This window comes from Rhincodon typus, chromosome 20 (genome assembly GCF_021869965.1).
Source record: "Rhincodon typus isolate 14 chromosome 20, sRhiTyp1.1, whole genome shotgun sequence".
NCBI classification, from domain to species: Eukaryota; Metazoa; Chordata; class Chondrichthyes; order Orectolobiformes; family Rhincodontidae; genus Rhincodon; species Rhincodon typus.
Window position 1 is genome coordinate 22,178,241 of NC_063351.1, and position 17,930 is coordinate 22,196,170.

The 17,930-nt window shown below is 38.7% G+C and overlaps 1 protein-coding gene across 11 annotated transcripts in view; it reads right to left on the reverse strand.

The window, feature by feature from the left end:
- Positions 1-17,930, reverse strand: part of mgmt (O-6-methylguanine-DNA methyltransferase) — a 356,274-nt gene that overhangs the window by 146,169 nt on the left and 192,175 nt on the right. For all 11 annotated transcript variants that reach the window (XM_048609132.1, XM_048609140.1, XM_048609137.1 and 8 more), the window contains one exon: positions 5,095-5,255. In XM_048609132.1, the coding sequence (XP_048465089.1) occupies positions 5,095-5,255 (161 nt within the window). The remainder of the gene's footprint in view (positions 1-5,094; positions 5,256-17,930) is intronic.

Sequence of the window (17,930 nt, forward strand, 5' to 3'; positions counted from 1 at the left end):
GCAAAGGAATGAAAGTCTGTGGCCATCTGAGAAGTTTGCGACTCAAGTTCATCGAGGCACCAAAAGTAGGATGGTCAAGTAAAGAGACTGAAGATGATGAGGAGTAAAGAGTTGACTGTACTTTTGTTCAAATAGTGGAGAGTGAGCATGTGGTTAAGGCTACGTGATGATGATGTGAGAACTAGATGGAACTGGGACCCGAGTATGTAGTGTCTCGGATAGGCTCTCTCGCACAATTACTTGTGTGTGCAAAAAAAAAGAATGGTGGATGCTGAAAAGCAGGAACAAAATCAGAAATTGCTGGAAAAACTCAGCAGGTCTGGCAGCATCTGTGGAGAGAAACCAGAGTTAATGTTTCAGGTCCAGTGGCTCTTCATCAGAACTGACTGTAGCTAGGAAAAGGTTGGTATATATACTGAAGATGGGGTGGATGTGGGGTGGGGCAGAGGAGTAAACAATAGGTGGAGATGGAGTGCAGAGAGAGAGAAAAACAGTAAGGCAGACAAAGGAATGGGTAAAGGTCAGCCTGGGAGAATGATAGCTGTTAACAGGGAACAATAGTAGCTGACAATGGATTGGTTGTGGTAGTGGCTATGTGGCCTGGTGTGTGCAAGTTGGGGTAGAGAGATAGAAGGTGGTACTCAGGCACTAAAATTATTGAACTTAATATCGAGTCCAGGTTCCCAAGTGGAAAATGAGATTTTATTCTTCCAGCTTGCACTAAGCTTCACTGCAGCGCTGTTGCAAGTCCAAGTCAAAGATGTTGGCCAGAGAACATGATGGTGCGTTGAAGTAACAGGCAACGCAGACAAAACGTAGGTATTCTGCAAAGTGGTCGCCCAGTCTGCACTTCATCTCATCATTCCATCCCATCTTTTGTACCAATTCCTTAAGTCCTCAATTGCTTGAAAATCGAAGGTCCTCTTTGAAACTTTCAGCCGTCTAATCTCCACAACTATTTGGATGGAGAATTTCAGACATTTACACCTTTGAGATAACAAATCCCTTAATAGCTGCACTATAATGAGTGTACTATTATTGTGTAACTATGTCCCTAGTTTGAGAATCCCCCACTAATCAAAGCACCTTTTCAACATTTACCCTGTCAAACCACCTCAGAATCTTCTATGTTTCAATAAGATCACTCCTCATTGTTCTAAATTCTATTGAACAAAGGCCTAACCAGTTTAGCTGCTCTTGATAAGTCCAGCCATTCATCTCAGGAACCAGCCAAATGAATCTCTTTTGAACTGCCTCCAATATCAATATATTCTTTTTCAAATACAGAATCCAAAACTGTACACAGCATTGCAGGTATGGCTTCACCCCACCACACGTACAGTTGTGACAAGACTTCCCTTTTTTACGCTTCAATCCTCTAGCAGTGAGGTCTAAAATTCCATTAGTTGCTACAACTGCTTGCTAACTTTTTGTAACAAAAACAGAAATTGTTGGAAAAGCTCAGCATGTCTGGCAGCATCACTAGAGAGAAATCACAGTTAACATTTTGGGTCGAGTCACCCTTCCTCAGAACTGAGGAACTTTTGCTAACTTCTTGTGTTTCATGCACAAGGACACCAGATCCCTCTGTGCTGCACTTTTTGGAGTCTCCCTCCATTGAAATAATGACCAGCCTTTTGAGTCTTCCTAGTCCTACTGATGTCATTGGTACCTACATGTACCATGACAATTAGATCCTTCCCTCCCAGTCCAAGTTCTGCTGTACTGTAGGCAAATGCAACAGTCAATTTGAAGGCACAACAAGGCCCTACAAATGGCAATAAAATAAATAACCAGCTAGTCTCCATTTAAATGTTGTTCGTTGAGGGATCAATACTATCCTTGAAACCGTGCAAATGCTCTTATTTTCCTTCATCGAACCCCTTTATATTCACCTAGGAAAACAGATAGGGGCTCAATTTAACGTGTCACTCCAAAATGGTACTCTTCATTGTGCAGTGTTTCCTAATCACTATACTCAGTTCGCATTCAGTTTTGGTGTTAATTATAAAACATATAAGTTAATAAGATGTGTAAGAAAAGATAGAGAGCTAACAACCCATTAAACATGTTGGAACTACTTGTTTTCACTGCTGGAATGATGACTGATATTATTTTCCAGAAAATAATTTAAAAATTAGCTGGTTATGAGGAGATTTTCTACAAATTATCTTCAACCTTATTTGAAGTGAAACTACATGCTCCTTCCCCACTTTACATGCTAAAATGTACCTTTGCAACAATGCCATGTCTAACTCACCATTGACAGTGCTACAATAAATGATATACGTCACATTATTTCTCAGATTAAGGACAGTATGCATTTTCATAAAGCACACATTATAACTAATTGTAAGCAAAAAATATAATTCTGCAGTGATGTTAAATCATGTCCCTTTAAAGGGATGATTGCAGCAAATTGTAAATACTGAGTGAGGTCTATAGTTTAATTTCTGTTGATCTGCAACTCAAAATTTTGGCTTTTTCTTAAGATTTTATGAAGACATTCAGAGGCTGCAGTGTTGATCGTACATTTATCAAATTAGCACCTTAACGTCAAAGTTCATTCTGAGTTTGTAAAGGCTGTGGACTGGAATAATCAAGGAGCGAATCATAGAGTCAAACAGCATATAAACAGACCCTTCAGTCTGACTCTTCCAAACTGGTCAAGTTTCCCAAACTAAACTAGTTCCATTTGTCTGCGTTTGGTCCATTTCCTTCCATATCTTTCCTATTCATGAATGTCTTTTAAATGTTGTAACTGTACCTCTATCTACCACATATGCGCCACCCTCTGTGTGAAAACGTTGCCCATCAGGCCCCTTATAAATCTTTGTCTCTCACCTTATAACAATGTCCTCGAGTTCTGAATTCACCAACCCTAGGGAAAAGACCTTTGCTATTCACCTTATCAATGCGATCATGATTTCATAAAACTTGATAAGGTCACTCCTCAACCTCCTGCACTCCAGTGGAAAATGTCCCAACCTATCCAGCCTGTCAATATAACTCAAACCGTCCAGTCCCGGTAACATCCTTGTAAATCTTTTCTGCACGCTTTCCAATTTTATAATATCCTTCCTATAGCAGGGTGAGCAGAACTGAATGCAGTATTCCAAAAGTTGTCTCACCTATGTCCTGTACAGCCGCAACATGATATCCCAACTCCTGTACTCAGTGCTCTGACCAATAAAGGCAAGTGTGCCAAATGCTTTCTACACCATCTCTACCTGTGATGCAGATCGAACAAGCTAGACAAAATGGAAGGATGAACAGGGATGGTGGCCAGGTAGAGTTGAATGTCTGGTGGAAGCTGTGCCATGTTGGCAATGACAGATCATTGGGGAGCTCTGGAGATGACAGAGTAGGGGAAAGAGTGTGGGAAATAAGCCATTGCTGGTTTTCTTAGTCTACAATTGGACAGGTGTGAGTGAAAGCCAGCAAAGGCCATCCCATCATCACCATCATTTGTCATTGGAGGTCCTTCACTGACAAATATGACTTTTTTCTACTTGGTGAATCCATAGGTTACTATACAGACTGATGCAGCTTCTGCAGGCTTCATTACACTTGGGGTAGAAGGTGGTTGTGGGACGGGCTGGGTGGGGGTGTTGGTATGGCAGCGTGCTCCTTTTGCTGTTTTCACCTGGCTTCCACTTTTTCACAATGGCAAATCTCGAGGTGCTCGACGCCTTCCCGAATGCTCCTCCTCCACTTTGGATGATTTTGGGCCAGTGATTCCCAGGTGTCTGTGGGGATGTCACACTTTGCCAGTGAGGCCTTGAGTGTATCACTGAAGTTTGTCCACCTCGGGCTTGCCTGCCATTTTGGAGCTGGCAGTAGAGCAATTGCTTGGAGAGTCTTGTGTCGGTCACGCGGGCGTAAGAAGTTCAATATTGAGGCACTCAAGGACCTGGAAAAAAATAGCCTCACACAACCAACTCTTCTCCACAAACCGAGCAACCACGGGCAACACTGAGTCACATGATCCCAACAGCATCTGGTCTGCCCTCAGGACTGCCATCATCAATACCTGTAAAAACTTGGTCAGTAACTCAACCAGGAAACACGAAGACTAGTTTGATGAGAATGATCAATGGCCATCCCACTGAGGGACAAAGGGCATTGGAGGCAGATGGTGGGCTCATTATGATGACACTTGCAGAGATGTTTAAAACATTGCGGATGGATACTGTACCTTGAGTAGTATCCATCCTCTTAAATGCATAATGAAGTCACATAATATGAAAGCATGAATGCGATGAGTAAATTGTGAACAACCTACACGTAAACAACGCCAATAAAACAGTGTTAAATGCCAGAGATCAAATGCTGGTTCAACAGCGTCCAGGCATACACTTATCTAATCAGAGTTTTACTCCAACTCACACACCACCACCAACTCCCCACTGATTACTCATTCTCCATATACATACAACCAGTCAGGTTTTCACCCAATTAGCCCTCAATTAACATAAAACCATCACCTATTCCCCAATTCCATTTGGCCTCAGGCATCCCTGCCAGACCCTACTAGATAATAACACACAGCTTTATGAAACCATATGAAAAGGGAATACAGATCAAAAGTATCTGTTCCTGGACTGTCTCTAATGAACAATTATGAAACATAAAACTGGGTAACAAGGGGTGACTAAGAAACTCTAACAAAGTATCTCTTTTACAACATTGGGATTATGTGACAATCCAGTAGAATGTATTTTTTTCATCAAGGAGCACACAGATATTGGCAAAAGGACAATACAGGTCAACAATAAGCTCATTGAAAACTTTACAGCTATTCAGATGTGCTTACATTCAGACCTTTCAGCCTGCATATGTCAGGAGTGAAACTGCATCATTTTCAGCTCTCTTGCCAAAATATGCGCAACTTTGTGCCAAAACCAACAGAACCATTTGGAACAGTTAAAGAACCTTATCGTTCCTAAATACTCGATGTTATGTGCCGAGTCTCAAATTCACACAGGATAAAACACTCCATTATAGCGTTGTCAAGAAAACAGGAATTCAATGCAAGTCAAAATTGTGAAAGTCAAAATATTATTACACAAACATAACTAGGCTGCAACAAACCTTGTTGAAAAATGGGATGGTGAAAGGCAGGGAGAGGAAGTTTTTCTGTTGTCCAAGATTCAGAGAAATAGGCCTGAAGCCAGGTCATACAGTATTTCACTGGTTCTGTCATTTCCTCTTGGCTTTCACATATCTCACAAGTAAATGAGGCCACTCTTGTCCTGCAGAATCAAGCAATAACATTTCTTCAGTAAGTTTGGCATTTGTGAACTTTAAAATGGCTTCAACTGCATGGAAACAATCTTTTGTTACTTTTCAATTTGACAACCACATCTGAAGAGCAGTCTTCAAAATTGCACATGAATAATAGTTCCCTAATGATTAAAAAAACAATTACAACATACTGAGCATTCTAGTGACAATTGATTCAAATGCTTGCTGCCTTATACGTTCTCTTAATTTTTTTTCTATCAATGAACCCTGAGAGATTTGATCACAATTCATAATTTATGAAGACCAACTTACAATACTTGACTGTTGATTAATATGAAAGTTTATTTTCTATACTGCAGCAACACTGGTTGCATTCAACATGTCAAGTTACTTGTTCAGTGAAAGATAATTATTTATAGACATAGCTCCTTGGAACTATAATAAATCATCCAAGTACATCTACTTCCAGGCCTGGCCTCAAAATGAAGTCAGAATGAATAATTTTTAACATGTTGTGAACACTTCTGAAAGCAATTCTTAAATGTTGTAAATCTGCTTGTGATTTTCTTCCACTCCTCTCAACTTCACAATTCTGCTCTAACATCCCACTTCAACGAAGAAGTTCACAACTAGAATACCAGAAAATTGTGGGTTTCTTCTGTCTAATTCTACTTCCCAATTAGATGTGTAATTTAAGAAGTTTACAATATGTTGATAATTTAAAAAAACTTTTGTAAATATTCCTAATAATCAAATCATAGAAAACGGGTTTCCTGTGATTAACTGACACCAAAACTGGTGTTTAATCAAGAAAAAAAAAAGTGACTTCCTACTGATGGTGATAACTAATTCCTTCTGAAATGAGGATAGAAATACTAAGATAGAAAGTAATCATTGCTTACAATCTGTGGAATGTTTAAGTTGATATAACCCCCTAAGTGCTTATGATGAGCCCTCCTTAAAAGGAGAGGTCAAACTAATTTGTATCAGTGTGCTTGGAATAAATGTGAACCACTTTTTTATTTGCTTGATTTACATGGCAGCTTAACTATGACTTGCACAAAGAAGTTTTCAAATGGACACATTACATGAAGTTAAACACAGCGCAGTACTTGGTCTTTATGTCACATCACAAAACACTGTGGGACACCATTGAGACTCTGAGTTCACTTACATCCATCTGCATGGATGAATAACAAAATGAATTTAGCTAGAATTACATTAAACCCACCTCAGGAAATTGTATGTTTTTAACTCGGATTTAATCAGAATTAAGCACCATTTACATAGTACATTTAAATTAGAATTAAGGGCTGATTTAGATCAAATTAGAATTAAAAAGCACTATGTAAACAGGGCTTTGTATCAAGCTGTGTCATGTCATTGATTAACTTAATATATCTCAGGCAGTGCAAGGCAATAAAAAAGCCTATTGTTGGAATGTTACCTGCTTACTTACCCCATCATGGTTCCTCAGGTTAATTAAAATAACTTTGTCCGCACTGTTACATTAGTGAATCAGAACCGTGAGTTGGTCATAAATCAATACTGTTTATTCAAACTCTTAATTCTCTGCAAACTATTTCAAATATGAACATAAACACTTCCATCCAACAAATCATACTGAAGCTTTAGAACTGTGAATCATGCTAATGTGCATCTGCTGTGTTCGTTATTGTGTCATCTGAATTATGCCAGCGACAAACAGCTAAAACAAATTCAGTTAAGAAAAATACATGAACTTTTGGTTATATTTATTTAGACTTGTTCTAAATCAACATTTATTATCAGAGATAAAAGGAATTGAAATGAACAAACCTTTAACCATCTTTGCAGTAATTTATAGGGCAGTCAATTAATCTACTGCCTATGCCACTCAGTTTCTTTCCTACCTGCAGCCAATAATTATTACATGGAACAGGAGTAGGCTATTCAGCCCGTCAAACTTACCTTGCCATTTAAAACAGTCTTGGCTTATCAAACGGTTCAATGCCTTTCTCTCACCCCATCCCCTAACCCTGTACACCTCTGGTAATCAGAAATCTATCAATCTCTACTTCAAACATACTCAAAGACTGAGCCTCCACAACCCTCTCGGCACAGAATTCCGAAGTTTCACAACTCTTTGAGTAAATTAATTTATCTTCATTTTGGACCTAAGTGGCATCCTCCTTATTTTTAATTGTAGCTCTGGTTTTAGACTCCCCAGCTAGGGGAGACATTTTACTTGCATTTATCCTATCTATTCCTTTATGTATTTTGTAGGTTTCAATGAGATTACCTCTCATTCTTCTAAACCTGAGAGAATACAGGACTAGTTTGATAAATCTCTCTTGATAGGGCATTCCAAGCATGCCAGAACAAGTCTGGTAAAACTTCATTGCACTCCTGATATGACAATAATACCTTTCCTGAGATAGGGAGATCAAAACTGCACACTGTACTGAAGGTGGGTTCTAACCAATCTCCTGAACAGTTGAAGCAAGACTTCACTACTCCCATATTGAAATCATTTTGCAATAAAGGCTAACATTCTATTAGCCTTATGAAGGGCTTACTACACCTGCATATTAGTCTTCAGTGACTTACTGACAAGGACACCTAGGTCCCTTTGTACATCTACACTTTCCAACTTCTTACCATTTCAGAAATTGAGGCAGCACAGTAGCTCAGTGGTTAGCACAGCCTCACAGCACCAGGGAACCGAGTTCGATCTCAGCCTCAGGCAACTGTCTGTGTGGAGTTTGCACATTTTCCTTGTGTCTGCATGGGTTTTCTCCGGGTGCTCCAGTTTCCTCCCACAGTCCAAAGACGTGCAGGTTTGGTGGATTCGTCGTGCTAAATTGTCGATAGCATCTAGGGATGTGCAGGCCAGGTGGATTAGCCATGGGAAATGCAGGGTTACAGAGAGGGGGTGTCAGGTTTGGGTGGGATGCTCTTCGGAGGGTCGATGTGGACTCGATGGGCCGAATGGCCTGCTTCCATGCTGTAAGGATTCTATGATTCCATGAAATACTCTCCTGATCTGTTTCTCCTACCAAAGTGGATAACCTCATATTTTTCCACATTAATTCCATCTGTTCTGCTCTTACCCAGTACAATAGTCTGTGTCTTGATCATGAGTTTCACTTCTTTCAGAAATGTACGTGATTGCATGAGAATATGTTTTCCTCAAGTAACTTTCATCTAAGTTAATGTATTATTAGTATATTAACTGTGCATTAGGCATAGGCTGATTCTGTTACAAATCCATTAACTTGTGAATTATATTAAATAAACTCAACAGTTGAAGTGCCCCCTTATTTACTGTAAATTGGTTTATACAGTTCTATAAATAATACAAATTTATCTGTTACTAACTACGACCGATATTCCATGATATCTGCATAGAACATCAATCATTTATGATTATGCAGCAGTTAAAAATGTACCACTTCCTACTTGTGTCTTGTTATTGCCATCACTTGGTAACACAGCAGGACTCTATTAAAAGGTTCACTTAACATGATAAAAAGTATTTTGGGGTGAGTAAATTGACATAAGCATACTGAACAAATGCCAGTGAATAATACTTAATTGAAGAACTAATACACAAATATATCTTAAAAATAAGTAATACAAAATATAGTTGAGTTCATGCTTTCTTTTTGAAATGTTTTAACATGTATCCTCTATCAAAAGCACATTTACCCATATCAATGAAAACAAAAGCTGGTAATGATTTACTAACATCTGTTTACATTTATAAATAAGCTTTTATTTGCTAAATATTGGAAATGATCAGTGTAAGTCTTTCTGTCCTTTAATTATGATATCATGAAGGCTTTGGAATCCAATGTGGACAGTTTTTTTTTAATTCAGCACCCACTTGAAACTTGAAATTTAAGCATTTGTACCTCAGGCCTCACTTGGTATGGTTAGGTTAGATAGCTGTCACTAACACCTAGGGGTTTATTAATAGGCAGAAATTAATTGAATGTAGACTGAATTAATGAGATGGAAAAACATGCATATTTCAGCTAATGCTGAGGGGAATGGCCTCTGTTGAAGCATCCTTAATGAAGTAGTCTGTCTAAAGCAATGACGTGCAGAACAGAACCCAGTGAATTAAAGTGTTCAGCTGATCATGTAGGTTGCAACTACTGTAAAAACTGCTGTGAAATGTAAACACCAGACAATGGTTTTAAGCAGAAAGTTGACCCCTGTTGCGCATTCTGCAGCCTGCTATCTACAGATTTATAAATAAATGATTAGATGTAAAATCTCTGGAGGATTTTTCTTTTCCACAGCAATTACAGGAGCAGATTATTACCATTCAAGTGCAGTTCCAGTTAAAGTTCACTGACTGGCAGGAATCATTCATTTCTGTCCTCATGCCTTAAGTCACTATGACAGGAAAACTTTCAGCTAAGCATGTAGTAAACAAATTGTAACAAGACAACTCAATACAAACATATACTTTTGCTCTAGGAAAAAAAAACCTAGCAGAACTAGCATACTAAATGAACAAAACAAATTAATTTCTTTAATATTTTCAGTCAAATACAATATTCATCATATAGTCACCCTTGTGAAGGTTTTATAGTTCCTGTACAGTCAGGGAAGTGTAAAATACTCCACTTCAGACAACGTCTGACAAATGAAAGACCTGAATTTACATTTGCCAGTAAGATTACAAATGTTTAATTACTATGTAGTTTTTAATTTTAACCACAGGATGTGCATTTTATATGACAGTCTTCTTACAGTAACTACAAGTGTTCCATAATCATTTACAACCAGTAACATGTCTATTGTAGTGATCAGGATGAATACTGCTTGTCTATTGTGGTTATAAATTACACATTCTGAAAAAGACCATGTACATGTATATGAAGTAGAATTCTCCTTTCGCCATGGCACTTCCTTTGGGAAATCTCCAAAAAGCTTGTATAAATAGAAAAGAGGAGGATGCTTCTCAAGCAGGAATATTATAATGAATCCCTATTTTGAGGAACAATTAGAAAGCCTTTTAAAAAGACCACATATGCAAATATTTATAATGCACAGGAAATGATTGATACATACACCATCAATGGTAAATAGATATAGAAAAGACTTTCCATAATAAACTGATAATGTTTCATTTATTGAAGATTACACTAAGTATGTGGCACTGTGGTTGAATCATCTTGGAATAGTTTCGACATACTATAATGGTACTTCATATAATCTGCTTATAAGAAAACATCCCAGAATAGAAATGTCCAATATTTTGATAGCAGACTAGGAGCATAGGATAATGAGAATAATAAGCTCCCAATGTAACCTTATTTATTTGGCTAACAGTCGTCAGTAGACTGTAGATGGTTTCCATGTCATACATGAACTGCTATGTCGACACTCTACATTCAACACAATAAACTAGAAATAGAGTTAGCCTGCCATCACATTCCATGTGTATGTAGGCAAAATATATCCCACTACAATGAACCGAAGTGCCAGTTGTGTAATAGTAAACAGCTGATTGCCCTACCATCTCTTTATCACATTAAAACAGAAATATGGCCCAGCTGATTAAGACAACTTTGCATTGGTCGGAGATTTGCTGAAGCTTTTCAAATTGCAATGGGAAATGTTCCTATCACTATATGCCAAAATTTGGACTGCCGTTGTAACATCATCTTCTTAATTACAATTTTATGTTAGCAGCCTCAAACCAGGATGACAATGGAATGCAAGAACCACATTACTTTAAAAGCAGGATCTACAGTTCAACTGATTAACTACATACGTGTTGAACAGCATAAATTAGTTTTAGATTCAGTTCAAGTTCTTTGCTTCTGATCTTGAACTATTTGCTTTCTGTCTCTACAGACCTGCAGATTAATAATAATTTCAATTGAATTGTCTTGTGTTGTGATCCTATAATCACGTTGAATAGTGGGAAACTGTTACTACAGGTCAGAAATTCAGTGGATTATGTTACAATAGTGGTAAATATGGATCACCAAATTTTAACTGTTATAACTGAGATGTTTCATTGTCTAAATTGTTTTTTAACAAGATAGAAACATGGATCTAAAACGTCTGCAGTGATCACCTGATCACCGAATAAGCTGTCAGCATTGAAATTAGCATTTTATATAAAGTCATTGAAACCAAGCAAATGTGTCAGCAACAAGAAATTTATTTTCCTTTATAAGTTCACACTTGCATGGTAGTTTCACACAAAGGAAGATCATTCAATCATCTGCCAGTTGGACAGCTTGGACTGGGGGCGACAAGGTCAGAAGTCACACGACACCAGGTTATAGTCCAACAGGTTTATTTGAAAACACAAGTTTTCGGAGCTTCACTCCTCCTTCAGATGTTAGTGAGAGAGGTTGTATCCAACACAGAATTTAAAGTAAAATATCAAAGGGTCACACCACTAATGAGGATGTATTAAATAAACCTAAGATGCTGTTAAATCTTTAATCAGTTAGAAAGTTTTAATTGATTAATATGTATAGGTAAATCCCCGAATTCCTTTCAAGTTACTGTCCTGAGAGAACTAAAGGTTTTATCAATGTAAAGAAAAGGTGGCATTTTAGGTCAGATAATGTATGTTAAATGTGAGGCCTTGTTTAGAATCTGTTTGTGTTTTGATTTGGAATCAGACTGGTTTTATTTCTAAAGTAGGAATTTATAAAATGCCACATTGACTGACTGTCTATAAATTGTGTGTTACCTCTCTCACGAACACCTGAAGAAGGAACAAAGCTCTGAAAACTTGTGTTTTCAAATAAACCTGTTGGACTATAACCTGGTATAGTGTGATTTCTGACATTGTCCACTCCCGGCCAAAACCGGCACCTCCACATCACAGCTTGGAAAGACAATGGAGGCAGAATCAAGATTATGCCATATTTCAATAGTTGCTTCAACAGCAAAGCTGAGCAAAGCAAAATGGATTTTTAAGTAAGAATCAAAAAGATTTTCTCTCTCTCTTCCCCTTCCCTGCCTGCTTTTCTCAGAAACAGCATCTGGTGAGAAACCAAATTGAGGAAACAACTGAGAACAACTGATATTTAGAAAATTCGATTCTACTGAGGATTCAAGTCAACAATTAAACAACTGTGGTCCTAGCTTTAAATAATCCAAGACACCAAGGACTCTAAAGGATTTTTAAACTGTAAGACCTTTATTTTTGCTTTCAGTACCTGACACTATCCCTCTTAAACTTATTACCTGTGCTCATGTAAGTGTACGATGTTGTATTTTTAGTGTTTTTTTTCTCTCAGATTGAGCAGGTAGTAAAATTCCTTTCTCTTTCACTCAAGAAAATCTTATCATTGGGTCTTTCGTTTCGATCTAGTAACTACTTGTCTATTCCAGCTGTGTGCTGGAAAGAAATAAAAATGTTTGTTCCAACCAACCACAACACTTTTAAAAGACGGCAGAAAAATTGCTCACCTCACCTGGCCGTAATGTCTAAGAACACTATTCAAGTTTATTTAGAATCATTGAATCCCTATATTCGACCCATTGAGTTCACACCGACCCTCCAAAGGGCAGCCCATCTAGACCCATTCCCCTACTCTATCCCTGTAACTGTGCATTTCCCATGGCTAATCCACCTAGCTGGCACATCCCTGGACACTATAAGCAATTTAGCATGGCCAATCCACCTTACCCACACATCTTTAGTCTGTGGGAGGAAACCAGAGCACCTGGCGGAAACCCATGCAGATAGATGGGAGAATATGAAAACTCCACACAGACAGTTGCCCAAGAGCGGAATTGAACCCAGGCAGCAGTGCTTACCACTGAGTCACTGTGCTGTCTGGCATAACTAGCTTTATTTACAAGCATTAATTTGTTACAATAGTGGTAAATATTGACCACCAAATTTCAACTGTTATAACTGAGAGCTTTCATTGACTAAAATGTTTTTCTTAAAAGGAAGAAATTATAATGCATAAAAATCTCTCCAAACATTACAGTACAAGACAATAAGGTAAATAGCATACACTTTTTCATACATCTATTCCTTTCCCAGTAGTAAGAATGGAATAAATCCTAAGTGCTCTGTAACACTTGATACCAGACCAGAAATCTCACATTCCAGGGTAATAAGCCAATTAATCAGAGTGTACCGTTCTAAACATAGCTCAGAATGCACCAAAATCTGAACACTACCACATAAGAATATAAGCTTGCATGAGTGCCATCCAACACGGCAAGAATTTCCTTAGGACTTGAGGCAAACCTACAATAATTGTGAGATTCAAAGAGATGAGTTGGGGTCCAATAGAACTGTGTTTCCACCTGGAAACTCAGACGAGGGGAGTATCATCTAAATTGAGGCAAACAGCCGTTTCTTTCATCTCTTAGAAGCTTGAATAGGATTAACAAGGCACAGGTCCAAGATGTGGTCACCTGCTAATATAGACATACTTCTCCTGCCCTAACTAGGCTGGCAAGAACTGAATTTCAGTATTCAACTGAATGGATTGGACTGCCAGAGGGTCTACAGGAATGGTCATTTAGTAGTACTTGAGTAAGGCTGAATAAACAGAGTTGTTGTCAAAGCTTTTCATCTCGCACTCATCAGGGCATAATCACAAGAACACCAAACCACAAAGGGAACAATAATCTATGTTGTATGGGAAGTAGGTGCTGATTAGTTGACAAGTGGATGCTGATTGGGACAGGCATTGCTATGGAAAATGCACTATGAGAAAGTTTACTTCTAAATGTTCGTCTCACTTTAAACCTGGCAAGTTGACCCTGAGCAAACAAGGCATTGTTATGGGGAATGCTGCAGGGATTGGATGCTCCTCTAAACTTTTGTTAAGTTGAAAAAGCATAACACACAAACATTTTCTGAAGAAGGGTCTAGACCCGAAATGTCAGCTTTCCTGCTCCTCTGATGCTGCTTGGCCTGCTGTGTTCATCCAGCTCTACACCTTGTTATCTCAGATTCTCCAGCATCTGCAGTTCCTCCTATCTCTCTAACACACAGACATGTTATTTCTATCTGCACATAGAAAGTACATGTTTCAACCTTAATGTAAAAATCGTAGTTTAAAAAAAAGGCTATCAAGTTGAAAGTAGGCACACCAATCAAAACAGCAGTTCAGTCCTGGATGATGTTGAATTCTTAAGTGTGCTGGTATTCAAGCAAGTTGATAAATTCAATTATACTTGTTGACTTAAAGCTTGTAGATGGAGGAGATGTAATAAGGGATCAGGATTTGAGCCACTCATTGCATTGCAGCAGGTATGCAGGGAAATCTATTGTGAGTTACATTTAGAGTAATTGTATTGAAGGCTCTTTCTTGATCTTGGCATGGTCATTACAGAACAGATCTGTAAACATCTCCCCAACACAAATAAAAATCATCTCACTTTGCTGTATGTACTTCAACGCTTACAAATTCCAGTCAAACTTACAAAAATCTGCTTCCCATACTTGCTGAGGACAATACACAGTTATCCATGCTATGAAACTTCTGTTACCTATATGGTGTGTCAGTTTTCCCAGCTTCATATCACCATTTCTACTTGTGCCAATAAATGTGATTTTTTAAAGCATATCTAGCTTCCTTGGTTCTACAACAAGAGGTTGGCTCCTCTGAATCCTGATTAGCTTCTTAAGACTTTGTATCAGCCAACGTACAGAATTGCTGCTTTGTCTCATATTGCTCAATTACTGCCTATCCCTGCCTTTTTGTCACATGTGACTGGGTTGGCTGGAAGGAGGGTGTATTTGCATAGTGCTGTGAGAGAAAGCAACAGTGAATGAACACGTTGATTTCATGGAATTAGTTTCAGACTAAAGTTTCAGCAAAGATTTGTAGCTCGGGTTGTGGGTGAGGTTGTTGACTTGCTTGCCAAGCTGGCTTGTTTTCGTTCAGGTGTTTCGTCACCATGCTAGGTAACATCATCAGTGAGGCCTCCGATGAAGCGATATTCTTCTACTCTGCTTGGAATTTATACAGTACAGTCCGTTACGGTGAGTAGTGTCATTTCCCGTTTTGATCTGTATGGGTTTGTATATGGGGTCCAATTCTATATGTTTGTTGATTGCATTACGGGTTGAGAACTATGCCGCTAGGAATTCTTGTGCGTGTCAATGTTTGGCTTGGGCTACACAATGAACTTTCCTTAATATCAGTGCACTCGGACAATGAAGGCCATCAAATTAACTGGGACAATGTAACTATAGTAGCCCAAGCCAAACATAGACACGCACGGGAATTCCTAGAAGCATGGTTCTCAACCCATAATGCAGTTAACAAACATATAGTATTGGACCCCATATACAAGCCCGTACAGATCAAAACCGGAAATGACACTACTCACCATAACGGGCCAGACAGAATAAATTCCAAGCAGAGTAGAACAACATCACTTCATCGGAGGCCTCACTGATGATGTTACCTAGCATGGTGACAAAACATCTGAAAGAAAACAAGCCAGCTCAGCGAGCAAGTCAACAACCTCATTAGTTTCAAACACTGGGCTTGATTCTAACCAATTCAAGAGAAATCCACTTAAACGTGTTGAAACTGGGCCCAGTAAAGTTTCTCTGCATTATCACTGATAATTGGACATCTAATATTAAGAATTAGTTTAATGGAGTCCAAGAAACCCTTCTCCACATCTAAATTTTTGTTACGTTCTCTCATTTATAATCCAAAATTTGTGCCTTTTTTGTTTACGGATTGCTGGAAGCAATTTCTCATAATTCAACCCTCACAGACTTATAGAGTTCAGAAATCTTAATTAGAGCTCCATTTAAGTTTCTGTGTTTCAGTGAAATCAGCTCAATTTTCAGACTTACTTTATAACTGTAATTTTGCATTCTGGTAATGATTTTTGTGAATCTTCAGCATATTTTGGCCACAACATGGGGTGCAGAACTGACTGAAGTTCTAACTATACTCTAACCCAATGTCTCATATGGCATTACTTGATTCAATGTCTCTTTATATTTAAATATGGATTACTATTTGCAGTTTTTATAAGTTGAATATGGGTTAATCTGGGAAGTTTGTATTTGTAGCCCATTCCTAGATTCCCTAAGATGATGGAGGTGGATCTTCTTGAACTATTGTACTCTACACTGACAGCGCTAGGGAGAAACTTTGCAGAACTGGACCCACTAACAATGCTAAAGTAATGGTGATATATGTACAAAATAGGACGGTGTGTAAATTGGAAGGCAACTTTTAACTAATGATGGCCCATTATCTTATTACATTTTGTTTTTATGCAAAGATGAAAATGCAATAGAAGTAGGCTCAATGAGTTGCTTCAACAACGTTACGATGTCAAAGATAGTTACTCTGACCTTTATATTGGCACTATCTTTGTCCCGATCTGGATCAAGCATGCGACATGGTCTGAAGCCAAGAAATTTTGATTTCTTGCTGGGTTCACCGAGCACAATTTTGAAGAGAGTCAGGAATATGCTGTTGGATTCACCCTATGTTTTGTAAATAAGGAAGGCCTCACCAATCCTCTGTTGTACCAACATTCTAAGCTGAGATACACATCTGGCAACAAATGGACAGACACCCTCACATTTGAAAAGTGCCTGTTTTATCATAAGCATCGGAAAGACAAATGTTTTGTTCCACAATGCGACAATACCACCATCAATCAGCATTGACAATGTGGTGCTGGAGGTTCCAAATAGGTACCGCAATCACCAGCAATCCTCAATCGATGCTGAAATCAACACACACATTGACAGTGCTTAGCACAGAATTGACCACTAAGGCACAAGCCATTGTCTTATATGGTGGGAGATTGCCATCAATCAACTCCCCACATTATCAAGGAGATGCCAGTCTCATTGCTGCACTGCAAGAGGTTGCTTACTTCTGGCATGCAGCCATGGCCCATAATCCACTGTGTGTACTGATCCAGCATTTTCTATAATATACTTCCACCTTTAAATGCATTACCTCAACACTACCTTTCACTTCAGCAAGCCATAAACTAGAGTTGACAGCTGGCTGCTAGATCTCTTGCCTGCAGGTACATGACCTACTCCTCCTTAAATCTTGACAAACTGTGTGCTAAAAATGATCGGAGTACTTCTTGAGGCTGCAAGGACTTTTGTTTTCCAATTTTGATACTTCTCTCACTGTTCACAGCCTTTTACTTTTCCTCTATGTTGCAATTTTTCATTCCCATTAATAGAATATTTCCTGAGCTTGTAGACATGCTCACCGAGTCTGTGGGTTTGGTTGCAAACATTTCGTCACTCTGCTAGGTAACATCTTCAGTGCGCCTCCGGTGATGTGTCGGTGTTCTGTCCCGCTTGTTATTTATACGCCTTGGTGTGCTGGGGTGGTTGGCATTACTTCCGGCTCTGTTTCTCAGTGGTTTGTACACAGGATCTAATTCAATGTGTTTGTTGTTGGAGTTCCAGATAGAATACCAGGCCTCCAGGAATTCCCTGGCATGTCTCTGTTTGGCTTGTGTGATTATCAATGTGTTGTCCCAGTCAAATTTGTGTCCCTCGTTGTCTGTGTGTAGTGAGACAAGTGAGAATTGGTTGTGTCTCTTGGTTGCTAGCTGGTGTTCATGTATCCGTATTGTCAGTTTTCTTCCGGTTTGGCCTATGTAAAGTTTCTCACAGTCTGTGCACGGTTTTTTGTAAATTACCCCAGTTTTGGTGGTTTTGGGTATGGGATCCTTTA